The sequence below is a fragment of the Prionailurus viverrinus genome, chromosome A1 (genome assembly GCF_022837055.1).
Source record: "Prionailurus viverrinus isolate Anna chromosome A1, UM_Priviv_1.0, whole genome shotgun sequence".
NCBI lineage: Eukaryota > Metazoa > Chordata > Mammalia > Carnivora > Felidae > Prionailurus > Prionailurus viverrinus.
Window position 1 is genome coordinate 133,078,603 of NC_062561.1, and position 18,597 is coordinate 133,097,199.

The following is an 18,597-nucleotide window of genomic DNA, read 5'->3' on the forward strand; positions in this document are numbered from 1 at the left end:
GTGAATTAAGATCTAGGGCTACAAATGTCCTATAACATATCTAGTGCTTTAAAGGGGCATATAATAATCTTATTCTAATCCAGCCCTCTGTTTCTCATGCAAAGATAATAGGAATCATTGTCATGTATTCATAAGCCTAAATGCTGGGATATATCTCTAATTGGTCTTTTAGAATCAATAAATGAATCTTTTGGCTATAAGCCAAGTTTTTGAAACCTTTTTGGTCACCATCAGAGTTTGCAAAGATTGAGTTTTGATTTTCCTAATACCCTGTTCAGTAACAATGCCAACTCTACTATCAAAGTTTTTAGAGTCTAAATCTTTATTATTTTATCATGCATGGCATTCCTCTGATTCCTGTCCAAAGGGCTATTGTTGATACCATGCCTAAGGAAATTTCTGTTGCCTGAAAGTTATATTGATTGATTTGTAAGAGTGTGACCCATGGACACACAGTACCAGGGCACCGTCTGGGCTCATCAGATTTCCTCCTTTGGTTAATGCTACTGTCCCTGAGTACATCCATTCAGACCATATGGTTCTTATTCAATACTTGAATGGCTTATTCAGGCAAACATCCAATGGCTGTAATAGCGATGTCAGACCCCCCAGGACTCACGCAAAGATCAGTTTTTAATTTTTTGGCCATATTTCTTACTCCATCTGCTAAATGTGCATGGAACAGTTCCCATACTTACATGGAACATTTGTGGAACTGCGCCCCCGGGCAGGGATCCCATATCTTTTGCAGCCAGAATTTGACGAGATCATTGTGGATCCAGTACTCTGGATATGTCTATGCTATCACTTGAGCAGTATTTTTCCCCTCCCCCAAACTTTTTTTTTTCTTTTAAGAAAAAAAGGATTTATTCAAAAAACTATGAGCAGCTTTGGTTTTATCCTGCTGGCTAGACAGGATGTAGGTTTTTTTCTTGTTCCTTCTGAAGAGAGTAGTTTTAAAATTCAGAGTTGAGATCAGAGGTCAGTCATGGGTATTCCATTCATATTTCTCAGACACTCAAACTCATGCTTATACTCTCTGATGCTCATTAGTGCCAGTTAAGACAGTGTGGTGAAGAATTTTCTGCCCACCATCATCTAAGGTTGGAAAATGATGAAATGAATGATGATGCTCTAGTAATATACACTAGCACCTTTCCTCTGAAGAAGCCCACTAAAAGCTTACTGAGATATTATCTTATTCCATCCTCACAAGATCTCTACGAAATGTGGAAATAGATTTCTCTCATTTTAAAGTGGTGACTGGGGCGCCCGTTGGCTCAGTCAGTTAAGCGTCCGACTTCAGCTCAGGCCATGATATGATGATTCATGAGTTGAACCCCGTGTCATGCTCTGTGCACTGACCACATGGACCCTGATTGGGATTCTCTCGTTCCCTCTCTCCCTGCCCCTCCTCTGCTCACACTCTGTCTCTCTAAAAGTAATAAATAAATAAATAAATAAATAAATAAATAAATAAATAAAGTGGAGTTTCATTATTTTACCAGTTATAACACAATTGTATATTCTTATCTCAGTGTTCTGCCCACAGTTCTTTCTTATTGTAATTCCTGAGATAACATATTGTTACAGGTAGATAAGTGAAAAATCCACTTAGTATTAAAGGGTAAAATATATTCTTACCACTGATCTCAAGCTCAGTGACTCAGTTTATTCCTGTGACAATAAAAATTTTTTTTTTCTCTGCAAAATTCCCCATCTGAAGGTAAACTAAAATCGGAGGCAATCTAGAGGGACAAAATTTTCAATTTTCGAATCAGAAAGACCTCGGCCAGGGGTGCCTGACTGGCTTAGTCAGAGGAGCATGTGACTCTTGGTCATGAGTTTCAACCCACATTGGGTGTAGAGATTACTTAAATAAATAAAACTTAAAAAAAAAAAGAAAGAAAGAAAGAAAAAAAAAAGACCTGGTATGGAGGCTCAGGCTTGCTATTAAATTGCTGTGTAATCTTAGGCTCTCATGTCTGAACTTTCCTCATCTGTAAATGGAGTTAAAACAGTACCCACCTCATAGGATTTTTTGCCAATATTAAACAGAACAAATAAGTATCTGGCACAGTGTAAATACTTTAAAAATATTCATTACTATCATCATTACCATCATTATTGGTAATGCCAACTATATGTTAATGCCACACAAAGTTGACCAGACTGATTGAAATTTCAGTTTCACTTTAACTGTTCACTAGCTTTTTACATGGTTGTTCTGGGTCAAATTTCTGATTTCTGGTTTAATTTCCAAATAGATATAGGCTTTAGAGAAAAAATTGCATTTGGCAACAGTAAACATGCTTCCCCTTTATGAAAAAAACAATAACTGAAATCAACAGTAAAAATTCATAAATAAATAACTGGCAAGTACAGTTAGCAAAAAAAAAAAAACATAAACAATGTCTCAGTTCCCTTTTCTAGTTCTTTGTAGTTTTTTCACTTAATTAAACATGTAGGTTGATCTAGTTCTTTGAAAGCCTCTTCATAAATTCATTGTTAATGACTGAGATAGTTTGAGGGTCTTCTCAGAGCGCTCTGTGCCTTTTCTTTCTATGAGTCTGCATATGTATTTGTTCTTTTTATTCATTCATTTAAGATTTGTTAGGGCCATTCTAAAGCTATTGATCTTCCATGTCTCTGAAAGAATGGCTAATGTTTGTTTTGTAGATTCATTTTAGATGGTGAAATCCAACATATTGACTATATGAAACTATGATGTTGTGAATATGAATGATCTCTTGGTACACAGACTTTGCTACACTTAGAAAGTTCTTAAACAGTTTTTCATGGAGCCCAAGGCATCCTGTTGAGGCATGTCATGGGGTATGCAAGGGGTTCTTTTAACAAGAATATTTCTTCATAAAATCACTGTTAATGATTGATAGTTTAAATATGTGTCTACCATATAAAATATAGTGGGATTGAGCTGTGTGTTCTCAGATAGCCACTATTCATGGTTTCCTTACTTGAAGTGATTATATAATTCATTGAATGCTTGTAGCAGGACTCTGAGATGTTTAAAAGAATGAATTCTTTATGCTTGGGATTAAAAAATAAAGTAAAATAAAAAGAGCCATCAGGCTTAGTGATGTGGCCCATGGACTACATCACAAGATTAATAATTAATCAATGGCAATAAAGAGAGAGATTCTCACTGTAAATTCCCCCCCCTTACTATTTTGCATTTCTTCTAAGTCCAGACTCATGTAAATTGCTACTTGTCATTGACAAGAGCTGCTGACTCCAAAATAAACCTAGACTGTTGTTTCAAGAATGCAGTTCTTACTATTTTCTATTACTTCAGTGAAAAAAAAAAGAAAGAATTTTTGGTAGTGTGTGAAGGTCCCTGTATTTTTATTGGCTACTTACAAAGTCTCAAAAAAAGATCCTTAATCCTTTAAAAATGACCCTATCAATTCATACATTTAGCACAATTTACCAACATTTCCAAACTCAGCATGGAAAAGCCATCAACATGGCACTAGGTCACGGGTCCTGAATGAAGCCGTCAGCAAGGATTAATAAAACTGTGACAGCTGCCCAACAGCTTTCATTCTTTTTATTTAAACATCAGATGGCAAGCTGAAATTCAGTGTAATCTTTGTTGAAAGTACCCCAACATGGAAGAATTCAGAACTGAGAACAGAAGACAGTAGTGGTTATTGTAAATTCAGTATGTAGCAATAAATCCTAGAATTCACATATATAGCAACTCCTAAACAATTTCAGAAATAGTATAAACTATTCTTATCTGTTTGAACAATTCTTAGTAGTGATATTTTTTGAAAACTAGATGATGAAATTAAAATTATTTAGCTACAATTTCTATGCATAGAAAAAATGCTTAATTATTCCTGTAATACCAGCCCTTTCTCTCATATTGTAATTTAAAATCAACTCTAGTTTGACTCTAGTTATAAAATCTACTTCTGGATCACATAATTTTCCTGGGAATTATTTATCAGAAAGAAACCTAGACTTATATGACTAAAGAGACTGTATTATATAACTATAAGATTGTTGTTGGTATTCTGTACAAATATATATGTATACACACAGAAAAGTGTAACTGAGCCAGAAAATAAACAAGCACGGTAATTTGCTGAACACTGTAAGTGTGCAGATACCAGTATGTGTCAATTAACTCCTTAGGCTAGGTATTTACTATTTTCTCAAATACATGTTAAATTAGTATGCATAATTTCCTAGTGGTTCAATACGAACACCAGAAATTGATCAGTTTAGTCTATTTGTCAAAGAGCTAATAAATCATTTCAGCTTACCCCCTTTTCAATATTCCCAGTTTGACAGAGTGTTCCTTCAGCTGCAGGAATACTGTTGGTGACACAGCGGTTGCTTTTGCTGAGACACCACAGCTCTCTACACACTTCCTGGGAAAGAAGGCAAAAGCAAGTTGATCAGAAGTAGAGACTAAAATCATGTTTGCTTCTTCCATAAAATATACCTATGTACACTCAGCATTACTTTAAAAAGACATCCCGGTTGTTTTTCTGCTGTTGAAGCATAAGGGATGAAGATTTTGAAGGCGGTTCTTATGGAAGATGTTACCCATTTTGCAGAGTCATTTAAACATTTTTCTTTATAATCTTATTTTAGTGGACATGCAGAATTTTCAGTAATAAACTGGGGTGTCTGGATGGCTTAGTTGGTAGAGCATGTGACTCTAGATCTCAGGGTTGCAGGTTTGAGCCCCACTTTTGGTGTAGATAATGCTTAAAGAGAAAATCTTTTTTAAAAATTCTTAAAAAAAAAAGGAAATTTCACTACTATAGAAGAGTAGGGAGAAGGGATGAAAATGTAGAAAGGATATATGTTTATTGCTCTCAAAAATATACACTAGCAAAACTTACCAATTATTAATAAAGTGTTACCAGGTAGATGCTTTCCTTGACCTACCAAAGAATTCAAATAAAGACTATTTTATTTTATTTTTTTTAATGTTTATTTATTTTGAGTGAGAAAGAGCAGGGCAGGGGGCAGAGAGAGAGGGTGGGAGAGAATCCCAAGTAGGTTCTGCCCTGTCAACACAGAGCCTGACGTGGGGATCAATCTCACCAACCCCAAGATCATGACTTGAGCAGAAATCAAGAGTTGGACGCTTAACAGACTAAGCCACCCAGGCACCCCAAATAAAGACCATTTTAAAAAGAAAAAAAGAGACCCTGGGCATGGGCAGGGTGTAGTTTCTAATCTAGCAATATTATTTGCAGCTCATCAGTGTAGCCCACCTGCATGAAAGGGAAATGTTGTTTTGAACAAATGCTGTTATTTATGTGTTATTTTCATAAGTGACGTATTTCAGATGTTGTTCAGAGCTGTCTTGTCTTCTTTATTATGATTTCTTATTCTACCTTAGCATGGGAGAATTATAAAACTTATTCTAATATTGGCAATATATATAAAATACTTCATTTTGTTCATACTATAGTGATCTGTCAATGTTTGTTTTATTTTATTTATTATGTTTATTTATTTTTTACAGAAGGAGAGAGAGCGTGAGCAAGGGAGAGGCAGAGAGAGAGGGAGACGGGATTCAAAGCAGGCTCTGTGCTGACAGCACAGAGCCTGACGTGCAGCTCAAACTCATGAGACATGAGATCATGACCTGAGCTGAAGTCAGATGCTTAACAAAGACTGAGCCACCCAAGCATCCCAGTCTGTCAAATCTTACTTAAAGTAACCTGGCCAACATATATCTGGGTGAACTGTTTTAACTAACAGGAAAAACAAAAATAAAAACCCTACTTTGAAGAAAGTGTTCATAATTTTCAGTTTATTTTTATGTATCATTAAAGCTAGCACCATTACTGATATTATAAGTGTTTAGGGACATCTGGGTGGCTCAGTTGGTTAAGCACCTGACTCTTGATTTCGGCTCAGTTATAATCTCAAGATTCATGAGATTGAGCCCCGCCTTGGGCTCTGTGATGACAGCTCGGAGCCTGCTTGGGGGTTCTCTCTCATCTGCCCCTCCCCTGCTCACATTCATGCTCTCTCTCCACAAAATAAATAAATACACATTTAAAATAAAACGTGATTGAGTTAAACTAGGACTATTTAGGATAATATATATATATGTAATAAAAATATATTAATCTGGAGTGCAAAGATAAATTTATGTATAACATTCCCTTTAATGCTATTACTCCCCAACTGCTCTTTTAACTCTCAAACATAAAACTTATGTCACATAAACACAATTCAGAAATAAAGCAGTAACATATTTAATTCGCTGGTTCACCATTCCTACAAGGAGAAATGCCCCAGAGCATATAGCGTATTGAAGGGACCTCTTTGGGCTCCTTTTTGCAGTGCTCCTTCCCACCAGGCACAAAAGGAGACATACAATTTCTATTAGACTTTTAAAATGCTTTTGAATAAATCTAATCTATACCTACTTTACTGACTTTATTTATCTACTTCAATGTCAACTTTATTTATCTACTTAAATTTTACTTTATTTATCTACTTTAAACTCTATTTGGAGAACTACTGAACTAGAAGAGAGTTGAAACATTAAAAAAAGAAAAACAGCAGGTACTGTGGATCATTATATAAAGATAATTTTCCTGTTCTTACAATTCAATGTATTACAAATTCTACTTTCTTTCAAACCTTCAGTTCCTATTTAATGAGAAGGTCATTTATACTATTTTGGTATTCCTTTTCTATAGAAGACAGTTTCCTAATATATGTTCTTAATTATATTATTTTAGTTTAATATTAGAAAAGTAGTAGAACTAACATTTTAGGGTTTTAAAATACTGTCCCATGCATCAAAAATAACCATATTCAAAGAAAAATGTGTTCACAAAAACAGAGAAGCATTGCTAGAAAAATGTATTAAGATTACAAAAAGGGACACCTGGGTGGCTCAGTCAGTGAAGTATCTGACTTCAGCTCAGGTCATGATCTCATAGTGAGTTCAAGCCACTGCTGTCAGCACAGAGCCCGTTTCAGATGCTCCATCCTCCTTCTCTCTGCCCCTACGCTGCTCGCACACACTCTCTCTCAAAATAAATAAAAACATTAAAAAAAAAGATTACAAAAAATTATCCATAATCCTGGACTATACATACTTCTGAACCTTTATGATTTTTATTATGTCTAAATCTTACTTAAGACAAAAGTAAAAGAAGCCTAAGTTTAGATAGAACTGTGAAATGAAAAACCTATCATTGAAAAGGACAATGTTCATAGCATCTCTTAGGAAAACATACTATGCAGTCAACTTACAGAAACTCTATTTTCCAAAAGTGCCTTGAAAATCTCTGCCTAAAATGGCAAGTGCTCAAGATACTATTTCCAAAACTTTAATCTCAAGGATTCACAGTACAGCCCTTTGACAGAGCCTTATTCTATAGAGAATGACACGTTTTGAAAGGTAGATTCCCACTGCTAACAGGATTATATTACCTAGTGGGCTCATGGGGATTCAAATTTTGCTAGGGCATTAACTTCTCACAAATTACTGTTTAAAGTATGCAACTGTAAATCTATGCATAGGAAATACTTATAAGATGTTAAATTACTCTCAGAAAAGGCTCTGAAGAGTTTTCAGACAAATCTCTTACCCAGAATGTCAACTTGGGTAATAAAGATTGTGGTATCTCCATTAAGACTTCCCAAGATAAAAAAAAAAACTCACTCGAAAGACAAAAACTACGAAAATTTTATTTCATACCAAGATAGCAAGAGGCACACTTCATGAAAGAATATAGGAACACATTCGTATGTTCAAAAATACCCTTCTTTAAACTGCTGGATCCTAGAACATGAATGCATATATTTATTGCATAGGTATATGCATATGTATATCAGTTGCCATGTAAGTACCCTAAAGTAGGTCCCAAGTTTGTTCACTAATAAGTTAAATGTATTCTGAAATTTTTTGGCTCTTGGGGAATTTATACAGCAGCCATCATAGTAGGGGTTGCCCAGCTGGCTCAGTCAATGGATCATGTGACTCTTGATCTCAGGGTCAGGAGTTTAAGCCCCACATTGGGTATAGAGACTGCTTAAACAAATTTTTTTAAAAAAAAAAAAACACAAAAAACCATCATAGTAGATGGATTAATATCCCTAAATAAAATATATTAGATAGAGTACAGTTTTGAGAGAGATTGATGATTTTTTTGACTACCCACCAGCTTAGCTCTAGAAGAACATAGTTCTCTTTCACAACTTCATAATCCTTTATAGGAGAAGATAAGATTTATTAAGATTACTCTCATGATTTCTATGAACTAATAAGCCATTTCCTGTGTGTTAGGATGGTTCCCTTCTCTAACCCTAAAATTTATTTTGGGAGACTCTCTAGGAAAAATGTGGGTTTTGTGCTTGCCCTTGAGTTCATGGAAGGTGAGAGAAGTTACCAACAGTGTTCATTAAGGGAATCTCTGTTACATAACACTAAAAATTAGAAATGGACTCTCTAATTTCATGGACTCAACTTGTAACCAATGAGGAAGTTTGCCTGGTAAGACAAAATGACATTATTTCCCATTCATTCAAGAATATTATTAGAACATCTACCAGGCATTCACCTGGCATTCACCAGGCATTATGTTAGTGTTATGAAAAAATAACACTATCACAGAATTTACAGGAACCAGAGAGAAGGTAGGGTATAATCAGACAGTAGCTCAAATGTTATAGACTGGTACTGCTCTTTAGAGTTTTTGATATTCTGTGACGAAATTAGAAGAATGACGTCAATGTGGTAAGATTTTTCATGAAACTAATTTTTTTATTTTAATGGCCTCTTCTAATTTATTAGTTTTATTCCTTTTACTTTTTATGTGCTACAATAGACTGTAAGGTTCCTGAAGGCAGGGTGTGGGTGCTAATGGCAGTCTTTGCAAAATGTTGGCAAAATTAAAAATTGGCATCCCTGTGTTGATTTGCTAATTTTCAGGGAGAAATTTTCTTTGCCTGCAAAAACCTAAAAGCTTGTGAACCACTCATTGCCCAAAACTTGATAATCAATATTTTTTTTCAACATATCAATGTATTTATTAATCAGTTGTCTCTTATGTCTTACCACTATCTTCTGAATTCAATTTCTTTCCTCTTGACATGCATCCTTTAAGAGTTAATTTAGCAAGGAACACTTGTTCCTAATGGTCTCAAAATACATTTATTTAACCTTCAATTTTAAAATGATATTTTAATTGTATATAGAATTTTAGGCTAACATTTATTTTATCTCAGCATTTGAAGGTGTTAAGTTCATTGTCACCTGTACACTATGGAGGCTGATGAAAAATAATTTCTCAGTCTTAATCACTGTTTCTTTGTGATGAACTCTAGTTGCTTTCGAGAGTTTGTCTTTGCTGTAGTGCAGTTTCACCACCGTTATCTAGGTGTTCTTTTATTTATCTACTTGGGGTTCATGCTTTAAATTCATATGTTTCTTTAATTCTGAAAAATTACTAGTTATTATTTTTTTTAATATACACTTCACCATTCCTTCTTCTGGAACTTCTATTCAACTTACACTGGATATTGTCATTCTAACCGCCATGTCACTTAAATTCTTTTCATATTTACCATATATTTTTCTATTGGGGTGTTAATCTTTCACTTCATGGTGAATTGTTTCCTCATGCTGTTTGCTATTTTCTATTCAAGCTTATCTTCAGGGAATATTGTTTTTTCTTGGAGCATCCTGTGCTTCCTGAGTTGTAGAAGTGTAGCTTTGCACATTTGTTTCTATTATACACTCCCAAGTTTCATGTGTTTTTTGTTTCACCACTTTTCACGTTGATCTATTTGGTCAACACTATGTAGGTAGACTGTACAAAGTCATACTCTGTTCTTATGTGAGTCACAAGCCTAGGAGCTTCAATTTCTCATGTGAGCTGTTTTTCCCCATCCAAAGCAAAGGGCAGACAAGCTTACTCGTCATTTCCATTTACCTATTTCTTCACAGTATAAATGATCATTCAGTCATGCCCAAGACGTCTCCTATCCTAACATAGAAAACATCAGCTCACCAGCTTGGCACTTGAACTAAAACTCGTCTTCATTTCTGGCACACCCTTACCTTCCTCTCTTGGTTCTGATATATACAAGCTTTCTGCTGAAATGTAATAAATGCATTCTGTGAAAACCCTTGCATTATACAAAATTACTTATGAAGAAAACAGGGTTTATGGGAAAAATATGGTTGGAGCAGACCACTGAAAATCTAGGTAATTTTGTAGCCAGAAAACAAACAAAAACATCAAGAGTTCTAATGAAAAACTTTGCATTCTTAAATCTCTGCTGCCATTTGATCCCAGCAGCCCAATCAATTGATCCTTTGTAGCCTTAAACCCTGTGACTTGTGATGCTTTCTCCTTTGAGATGTAGGTCTTTGAGGGTATCTGCCTTCAACAGAAACCATTTTCATAAAAATTGTTTTTATGAATAGGTTTCAAGTTATAGCTTCTTTATAAGTCATTAAAAAAATAACACAAAGGGATATATATTTACATGTTCTTCACCTGGCCTCAGGATTTTAATAGATTTGTTTAAATAGAGTTTTGGGAATGGAGCCATTAAGTTATCTATTATGGACAATAAAGACCCTTCTTTGGAGTTGGGTGTTTTTCTATGACACTATATATAATACTACAAATTTTCTCTTTGTGAGAAAGCTTACCTGAGCATCACATCATTAACGCACTAGGAAATAATCATATATGAACAAACAAGACTTATACATTAGACTGGCATCATTCCACAGTCTGTCAATTTTCCTATGTGTCTTCTCAGCACAGAAACATATGTTGTAGCTAAATAAATGATATTTAATTATGCTTTGTTCATTTTATTTCTCTGGCATTTTCTGCTTTTATATCTGGAGAAGTGATTGTATTTACTGTTTGTCATGTTTTTGAAACTCAAACTCTTTTCCTAGACATTAAAAAGCCAATTATATAAAGAATCGGAGACAAAATATGCATGCCAGGGCACCTAGGTAGCTCAGCCAGTTAAGCATCTGACTTCAGCTTTGTGAGTTCAAGCCCCTCATCAGGCTCTCTGCTGTCAGTACAGAGACCACTTCCAATCCTCTGTTCTCCTCTCTCTCTGCCCCTCCCTTGCTGGTTCTCTCTCTCTCCCTCTTTCTCTCTCTCTCTCAAAATAAACAAACAAAAAAATACACATGCTAGCTTAGAAGAGAAGTCAGTTGAATAAATGGATAAAAGCCAAAGGGAGAGATTTGAGTTCAGTGTATAGCAAATTCTTCCAAAAGTCAGAATGATGAAATAAAACTGAATCTCTCATTACTGAAGATCCTAAGCTTACACTTTACAACTTCTAAGTAGCAATATTGTAGGCAGGAAAAAAAAAAAAGAACTAACACTAACACTTTTTCAGGGTATAGGTCTATACCTATACCCAGGCTAGGTCTATTCATATTTGTATCTATTCAATCATCACTACAATCTTCTCAGAAAGTGTAAGAAAATTTAGGTTCAGAAAGATTTAGCAATTTGCTTCAATCCAAATTAAATCAGGTTTGAATCAGGTGTCTAATATTAATGCCTAAAATATCTCCACACAACTAAACTACTTTCCCATTTCTCTTAAATGTACCACAGTTGAATAAAGTCACTAGCCAATTAGAAAATGTTTACTTGTAATCTAATGTAATATAAAATATCACTCAATGTTCATAATACCCTCTTATCCTTTGCCTGTATTTTAAAGGAAGCTATCTCCAAATTAAGACTATTATTTACCAATTCATAACATAAACATTCATTTTATGAGTTTAGCCATCAACTTATATGTTGTTCTTATTATTGAAACTTCTGAATATAATAACACCTTGTATTTGGATTTTTAAAAGATACTGTCTCCATACTCTTCAAAAGTATTCCATGATCTTCCATGAGACAAGAAATTTAAAATATTTTTACTTACTTAAAATTTTAATATCAATTCCTAGGCTTCTAGTCTATTTGATTTTTGAAATGAATGATACCTTTTTCAACCATTAACAATAACAAAAAAAATAGCAAACATAACTCATAATAAAAATACATATAAAGGTTAGAATTTTAAAGTAATTATCTAATGTAAAATATTTGATATTCAGAAAACAACTTTGTAAAAAACTTGACTAGATCTCTGCTGATCAGAGCAGAATAATTGATTATTTTATAGCCAAAACCCTTTCAATACAACTGGATGTTTCCATAATTCTAGCTGTTAAATGATACTTAAAAATGGGAAGAGGAGCCCTATGATTTACCTGGGAAAATTTAAATTATTAGTTTATATAGAGAAAAAGAAATACTATAAAATTATCAAACCATTTTATAATTACTACATCATTAAGGAAGTAAAACAGTAAACAAAGAGAAAATGGCCTCTTTATTGCTAGCTGGTTTTGTTTTTAAATTTTTGTAAACAATTGTAAAGATCATAGAAGAAAGATATACACATTTTCTGCCCTTGGGAAACCCTAAACCCTATGCCATCTTGGGTCTTTGGTTCTGAATATGAAACAATTTCTTTGTCCTCATTACCCTATCAGTAACATCTCTCAACAGCTGTTTGCAATAAAGGATCCTGACGGCCAAGGGGGAGACCAGAGCCTGAAGAGGTCAGAAAGGAGCATCAATGATTAGAAAGGTTACTTATCATGGTATCACACAAAGGAAAATTGAAAACCAACATATGGTGACCCCGTGGCCTGGCTCCAGGTGTTTAGTAGCTATCTGAAGAAAGAGAATAATGTACCCTTATTTCATCTTTAAATAGGTTAATCCTGTTGCGTGGGTAATTTAAAAACAAGAGATCCTAGAAAGACATATATTTTTGTTGTATTTATGCATACAAATATATATGCATACATTTATATATATCTATGTGTGTATGTATACACACACACACACACACACACACACACATATATCAAAGAACTAATCTAGAAATGCAAGTTAAATAATTATTAATATGAAGAGGCTAAAAGAAAATGATTAAATAGTTTAAAAAACTACCTCTAAGAAGCAAACACAAAGTGGATTGCCCGGGTGGCTCAGTTGGTTGAGCATCCAACTCTTGATTTCGGCTCAGGTCATGATCTCATGGTTCAAGATCAAGCTCTATGCTGACAGCGAGGAGACTGCTTGGGATTCTCTGCCCCCCTCTTTCTCTGCCCCTATGCCACCCTTCTCTCAAAATAAAAATAAATGTGTTTTGTTTTTTGTCTTTTATTTTTTTAATAAGAAGCAAACACAAAGTAAAAATACCTGATCCTTAAGATTACCAGGGACTACAGACCTAAAATTTGGGATTGACTTTTAAGGAAAAATAAAAATAAAATCAACTTCTTGTTAAGTATATAAGTTTGGACTCCAAAAGAATATTGAGGTGCTAAAATAATTCCATGAATTTTATTTCCATATCAAACCACACTGTAGAATATTTATACCACCTTAAAATCTTCAAGGAAAGTGGTTCTACAATCTCCCTCAGTGCAACATTCCAATATTTAATAACTTGAAATTTTTCCTACTACCAAATCTACAACCTTCCAGCTGTAAAAATGAAGATGACTGTGTTTTTTTATGCTCTTGGTAGGGAAGGAGAACAATTTGTTACCAACAATCAAACTATAATAAATGTTCCAAAGCCTGAAGACAGTTTTAAGACCAACATTTAACTTCCTTTTTTATAGGCTTCTCAAACTCCATTTCTTTAAACTTCCCTTATATGTACTTCTAAGTATTTCACTATCATCCTTTCCCAAGTTATCTGCATCTCTTAAAAAAGAATTTGGTAGGTAGCCAACAATTCCTTAAAAAGACTAATAAAGTCTTTTTATTAGAATGATTCTCAAGTAGAAAGAAATAATGACTTGAATCTTAGTTAATTGGTGGTGATAAAATAATAAACAAAAGGTAGTAAGCATTAAAACATTAAAAACTTGAGTCTGAGAGACAAAACACATCAGGCTTTATTAAGTACCCTCCAGGGGGAGGATACCCTGATTATACAACTCAACTATCTTATATTTAGCAGGCCACCCTGTCTGCAAATAGCTATACTTCAGGCAGATATAGCTTGATGGTATTCTTATGGTTATTAATTAACACGTTAATAAAAATAATTTAGGGGTATCTCGGTGGCTCAGTCAGTTGAGTGTCAGACTTTAGCTCTGTTCATGATCTCACAGTTCGTGAGCCTGAATCAGGATCACTGCTGTCAGTGCAGAGCCTGCTTTGGATCCTCTGTCCCCCTCTTGCTCCCCTGCTCGCACTCTCACTCTCTCAAAAATAAATACAACATTAAAAAAATTTTTTTTAATATAAATACTTTATACCATCCTCTATTTTAATTCTATGCTTGCCAAACAACTTTTAAAAAATATTTTATTTTTATTCAAGTTTATTTATTTATTTTGAGAGAGACAGAAAGCATGAGCAGGGAGGGGCAGACAAACAGGGAGAGAGAGAGAAAGCCAAGCAGGCTCCACAATGTCAGCGCAGTGCACGACGCAGGGCCCCAAACCAAGAACAATGAGATCATGACCCCAGGGGAAACCAAGTTGGATGCTTAACCAGCTGAGCCACCCAGGCACCCTGCCAAATAGCTTTTGATAACAAACTGGCCTACTAGTTAGGTTTTTCTTAGGTGTGAAAATGTGCACAATTCATTGGGGTTGACTGAATATCAACCGTACTTTCTTCTTACAAATCAATAACTTCAATTTTATATATAACCATATATATTCCTTGTGACCTTCCATTTCTAATATTAGATACTAAAAATCTGTCATCGCTAAAACGGGTGGAACAAATATGGTGTATTTAACCATTTATAGATTATTTTATCATTAATCACTTAATTGATGACCTGTAAGTAAAATACAGAGTGTGACACAAACACATTTTCCCTGGAAAGATTCAAAATCAATGAGAAGGCTTAAAATTTCCAAAGTTACATCATACTTTCTTTTTGTATGTTCTGTTTCCATCATGAGAATCAAAATTCTTCAATCTTTAAGCCAAAATTATGGAATTTCTATACGTAAACATTTTCACTCATTTCATCTGAGTTATAGTGCAGTACCCTACAGTATAAAAAGAATAAATTTACATTTACCTACAAAAGCAAGGGTATTGCTACAGGGAGTAACAACAATGACAGAGCGGCTTTAGTATTCTGTGTAGAATGTGCTTTGGAGGGAAGAGAAAAGGGGAGGGAGGAGCATATGGACCACTTTGTAAAAGTCTTCCATTTTCCAACATGGTTTCCCCAGATTACAGAATTACATTTGTTTCCTAAAACACAACGTGTCTTAGAAATTCTGTGATTTTCTGCACATTGATATCCCTCTTGGTCTCATTCATTAAAACACCTTCAATAGTTACCCAGTGCTCTTAAGATAAAAACCTAGAATTCTTAACACAGCCTATAAGGTGCAAACAGATTTGGCTCCTATTTTCTTTGCCTATCTCATTTATGAGGGCTTGCTTTGAGAGCTTCAGCAACACTAGTCTTCTGTCAGCTCTTCAAATACACAAAGTAGTCACAAAGTTCCTCTCCCCACTAACTCTTCAGCAAATAATTCTTCTCATTCATTTATCCAACAAATATTTTTTGAGTTCCTATTATAAAGCAGGCATTGCTCCACTCACTATATAAACAGCCATGAACAAGGTAGGTGGAATTCTTATTCTTGTGGAACTTAATGTTCTATTATAATTGTCAACTCATTCTTCCAACAAATATTTGTTGAGCACCTACCATGTGTCAGGCTCTGTTCTAAGTGCTGGTTAAAGAACAGGGAATGAAATAGATTAAAATCCCTACCTCCAGGTAAAATCTATTCTAGGGGTTAAAGCAGGCAATAAAAATGAATTAGCAAAAGTCATAAATCTTGAGGAAAATAGAGGAAAATGACAGGGAGTGTGTGTGTGTGTGTGTGTGTGTGTGTGCACACATGCACATGTGTATGTGATATGCATATGTGCACCTGCAGTATTAGAGGAAGTAGTTAGGGAAAGCCTTACCTAGAAGATCACAATTAAATAGTTAATGAGTAATCAAATAAGCAGGATGATTATGGCTTGAAATAAATGCTATGAAGGAAATAAAAAGTATAATGTGAAAGAGAAAAACTGGGAGAAGACTTTTTCTATAGGTAGACTGGACAGAAGGCCTGTCTGAAGAGAAAATGTATTTGAGCTGAGACTGAAGGATGTTAATGTGTCAAAATGTGACCCTTGGAATATCTTCATATGCTCCCCAAATACAAATGGCTTAGATTCTCCTACAGCACTTTGACCAGCATATCAACTATACAGGACTGATATCATGGATGACATAGATATTCATAGAAGAAAGGGAAATGTTTATTGAATGTCTGCCATGTGCCAGATAAATTAAAAAAAAAAACACTTTGCATGCTTGTCATACATTTCTCCATCTGAAGTTTACAAGAACAAATTGGCTGCTGGTCACTGGAAACAGTATCTGAGTAAAATCTAACAAAAATCAATTTGAGGTCATAGGTAATAGTGAATGGTGAGAAGAATTTTATTTAAAATATTCTGTTGCATTGTGAAACCATGTATCAGATCATGTGTTTCCATTTTATGGTTCAGAATACATGGTCCATTGATAAAAACATCGTTCAGTTCTACACTAATGTAAGTAATAATGTACAACACATTATTACGCATTTATGTGCTAAATTGTAAGTCTATATGAACAGTGACAAACTTCATAGATAATAAAAAAATTTCCATAAATTAAACAAAGCTATGGTATCTATAAAATTTATCTGGTGTTGGGGCACTGGGTGGTTCACTCAGTTAAGCATCTGACTCTTGGTTTCGGCTCAGGTCGTGGGTTGGAGCCCCATGTTGGGGTTGGTGCTGGCAGCGTGAATCCTGTTTGGAATTTTCTGTCTCCTTCCCTCTCTCTGTCTCTCCCTCTCCATCTCTCAAAAAAAAAAAAAAAAAAAAAAAAAAACTAAAGAAAAAGAAAAAAAAATCTCTGGTATTATCCTGGTCCTTAAATCTACCTGTTCATGAGCAATTACTCCTCTCTCTCTCTCTTTCTAAAACCACTTTATTAATGTATGACTGACACACAAAGAAGCTCTACACAGTTAATGTATACAATTTGATGAATTTGGAGATTAAGTATACATCCATGAAACCATCACCACAAACTATGCTCTAAATATACCCATCACCTCCAAAAGCTTCCTCATTTTGTGTGTGCCCTAAGAACATAAGTTCTTTTTTTTTTAAAAAAACATTTATTTATTTTTGAGACAGAGAGAGACAGAGCATGAACAGGGGAGGGGCAGAGAGAGGGAGACACAGAATCTGAAACAGGCTCCAGGCTCTGAGCGGTCAGCACAGAGCCCCACGCAGGGCTTGAACTTACGGACTGTGAGATCATGACCTGAGCCGAAGTCGGCCGCTTAACCGGCTGAGCCATCCAGGCGCCCCCATAAGTTCTTTAAAAAAAAATTTTTTTTAACTTTTATTCATTTTTGAGAGACAGAAACAGAGACAGAGATCGAACAGGGGAGGGGCAGAGAGAGAGGCAGACACAGAATCTGAAGCAAGCTCCAGGCTCCAAGCTGTCAGCAAAGAGCCCGATGCAGGGCTCAAACCCATGAACCGTGAGATCGTGACCTGAGCTGAAATCAAGTTAGATGCTTAACCAACTGAGCCACCCAGGCGCCCCAGAACTTAAGTTCTTAACATAAGTTTTACCCTCTTAGCAAATTTTAAGTACACGATTCAGTATTGTTTACTATAGGTACTATGCAGTACAGTAGACCTGTAGGACTTGTTCATTTTACATAACTGAACTTTGTATCCTTCCACAAGTACCTACTCATTTTCAATTTTCCCTAGTCTCTTGGCCACCACCATTCTACTCTGTTTCTATAAGTTTGACTATTTCAGATTCTGCACATAAGTGGTATCATATAGTATTTGTACTTCCTTGTCTACCTTACTTCACTTAGCATGTCCTCCAGGTTCATCCACATTGTCACAAATGTTGGGATCTCCATCTCTGCAGGCCCAGATAATATGCCATTGTATGCACATACCAGATATTCTTTACCCATTTCTTTGTCAGTAGACATTTAGGTTGCTTCCCTGTCTCAGCTACTGTGAATAATGTTGCAATGAATATGAGCGTACACGTATTTCTTCGAGATGCTGATTTTAATTCTTTTGGATATACACTCAGAAGTGGGACTGCTGGATCATATAGTAGTTCTATTTTCTGTTTTTTGAGAAACTTCCACACTATTTTCCATAGTGGCTGTACTAGTTTACATTCCCACCACAAGTGCACAAGGGATCTCTTTTCTTCACATTCTTGTCAACACTTATTTTATTATGTATTTGCTTTTATTTACTTATTTTTATTATAACCATCTTTACAGGTGTAAAGTAATACCTCATCATGGTTATGATTTGCATTTCCCTGATGATTAGTGATGATCAGCACCTTTTAACATACCTACAGGTCATTTGTATGTTTTCTTTTAAGAAATGTCTATTCAGTTCTTCAACTATTTTTTAA

At 34.9% G+C, this 18,597-nt stretch overlaps 1 protein-coding gene across 1 annotated transcript in view; it reads right to left on the reverse strand.

Annotated features, from left to right (window-relative positions):
* Nucleotides 1–18,597, reverse strand: part of ADAMTS6 (ADAM metallopeptidase with thrombospondin type 1 motif 6) — a 296,499-nt gene that overhangs the window by 102,677 nt on the left and 175,225 nt on the right. The window contains exon 11 of the mRNA XM_047867513.1: nucleotides 4,296–4,403. Coding sequence (XP_047723469.1) covers nucleotides 4,296–4,403 — 108 coding nt within the window. The remainder of the gene's footprint in view (nucleotides 1–4,295; nucleotides 4,404–18,597) is intronic.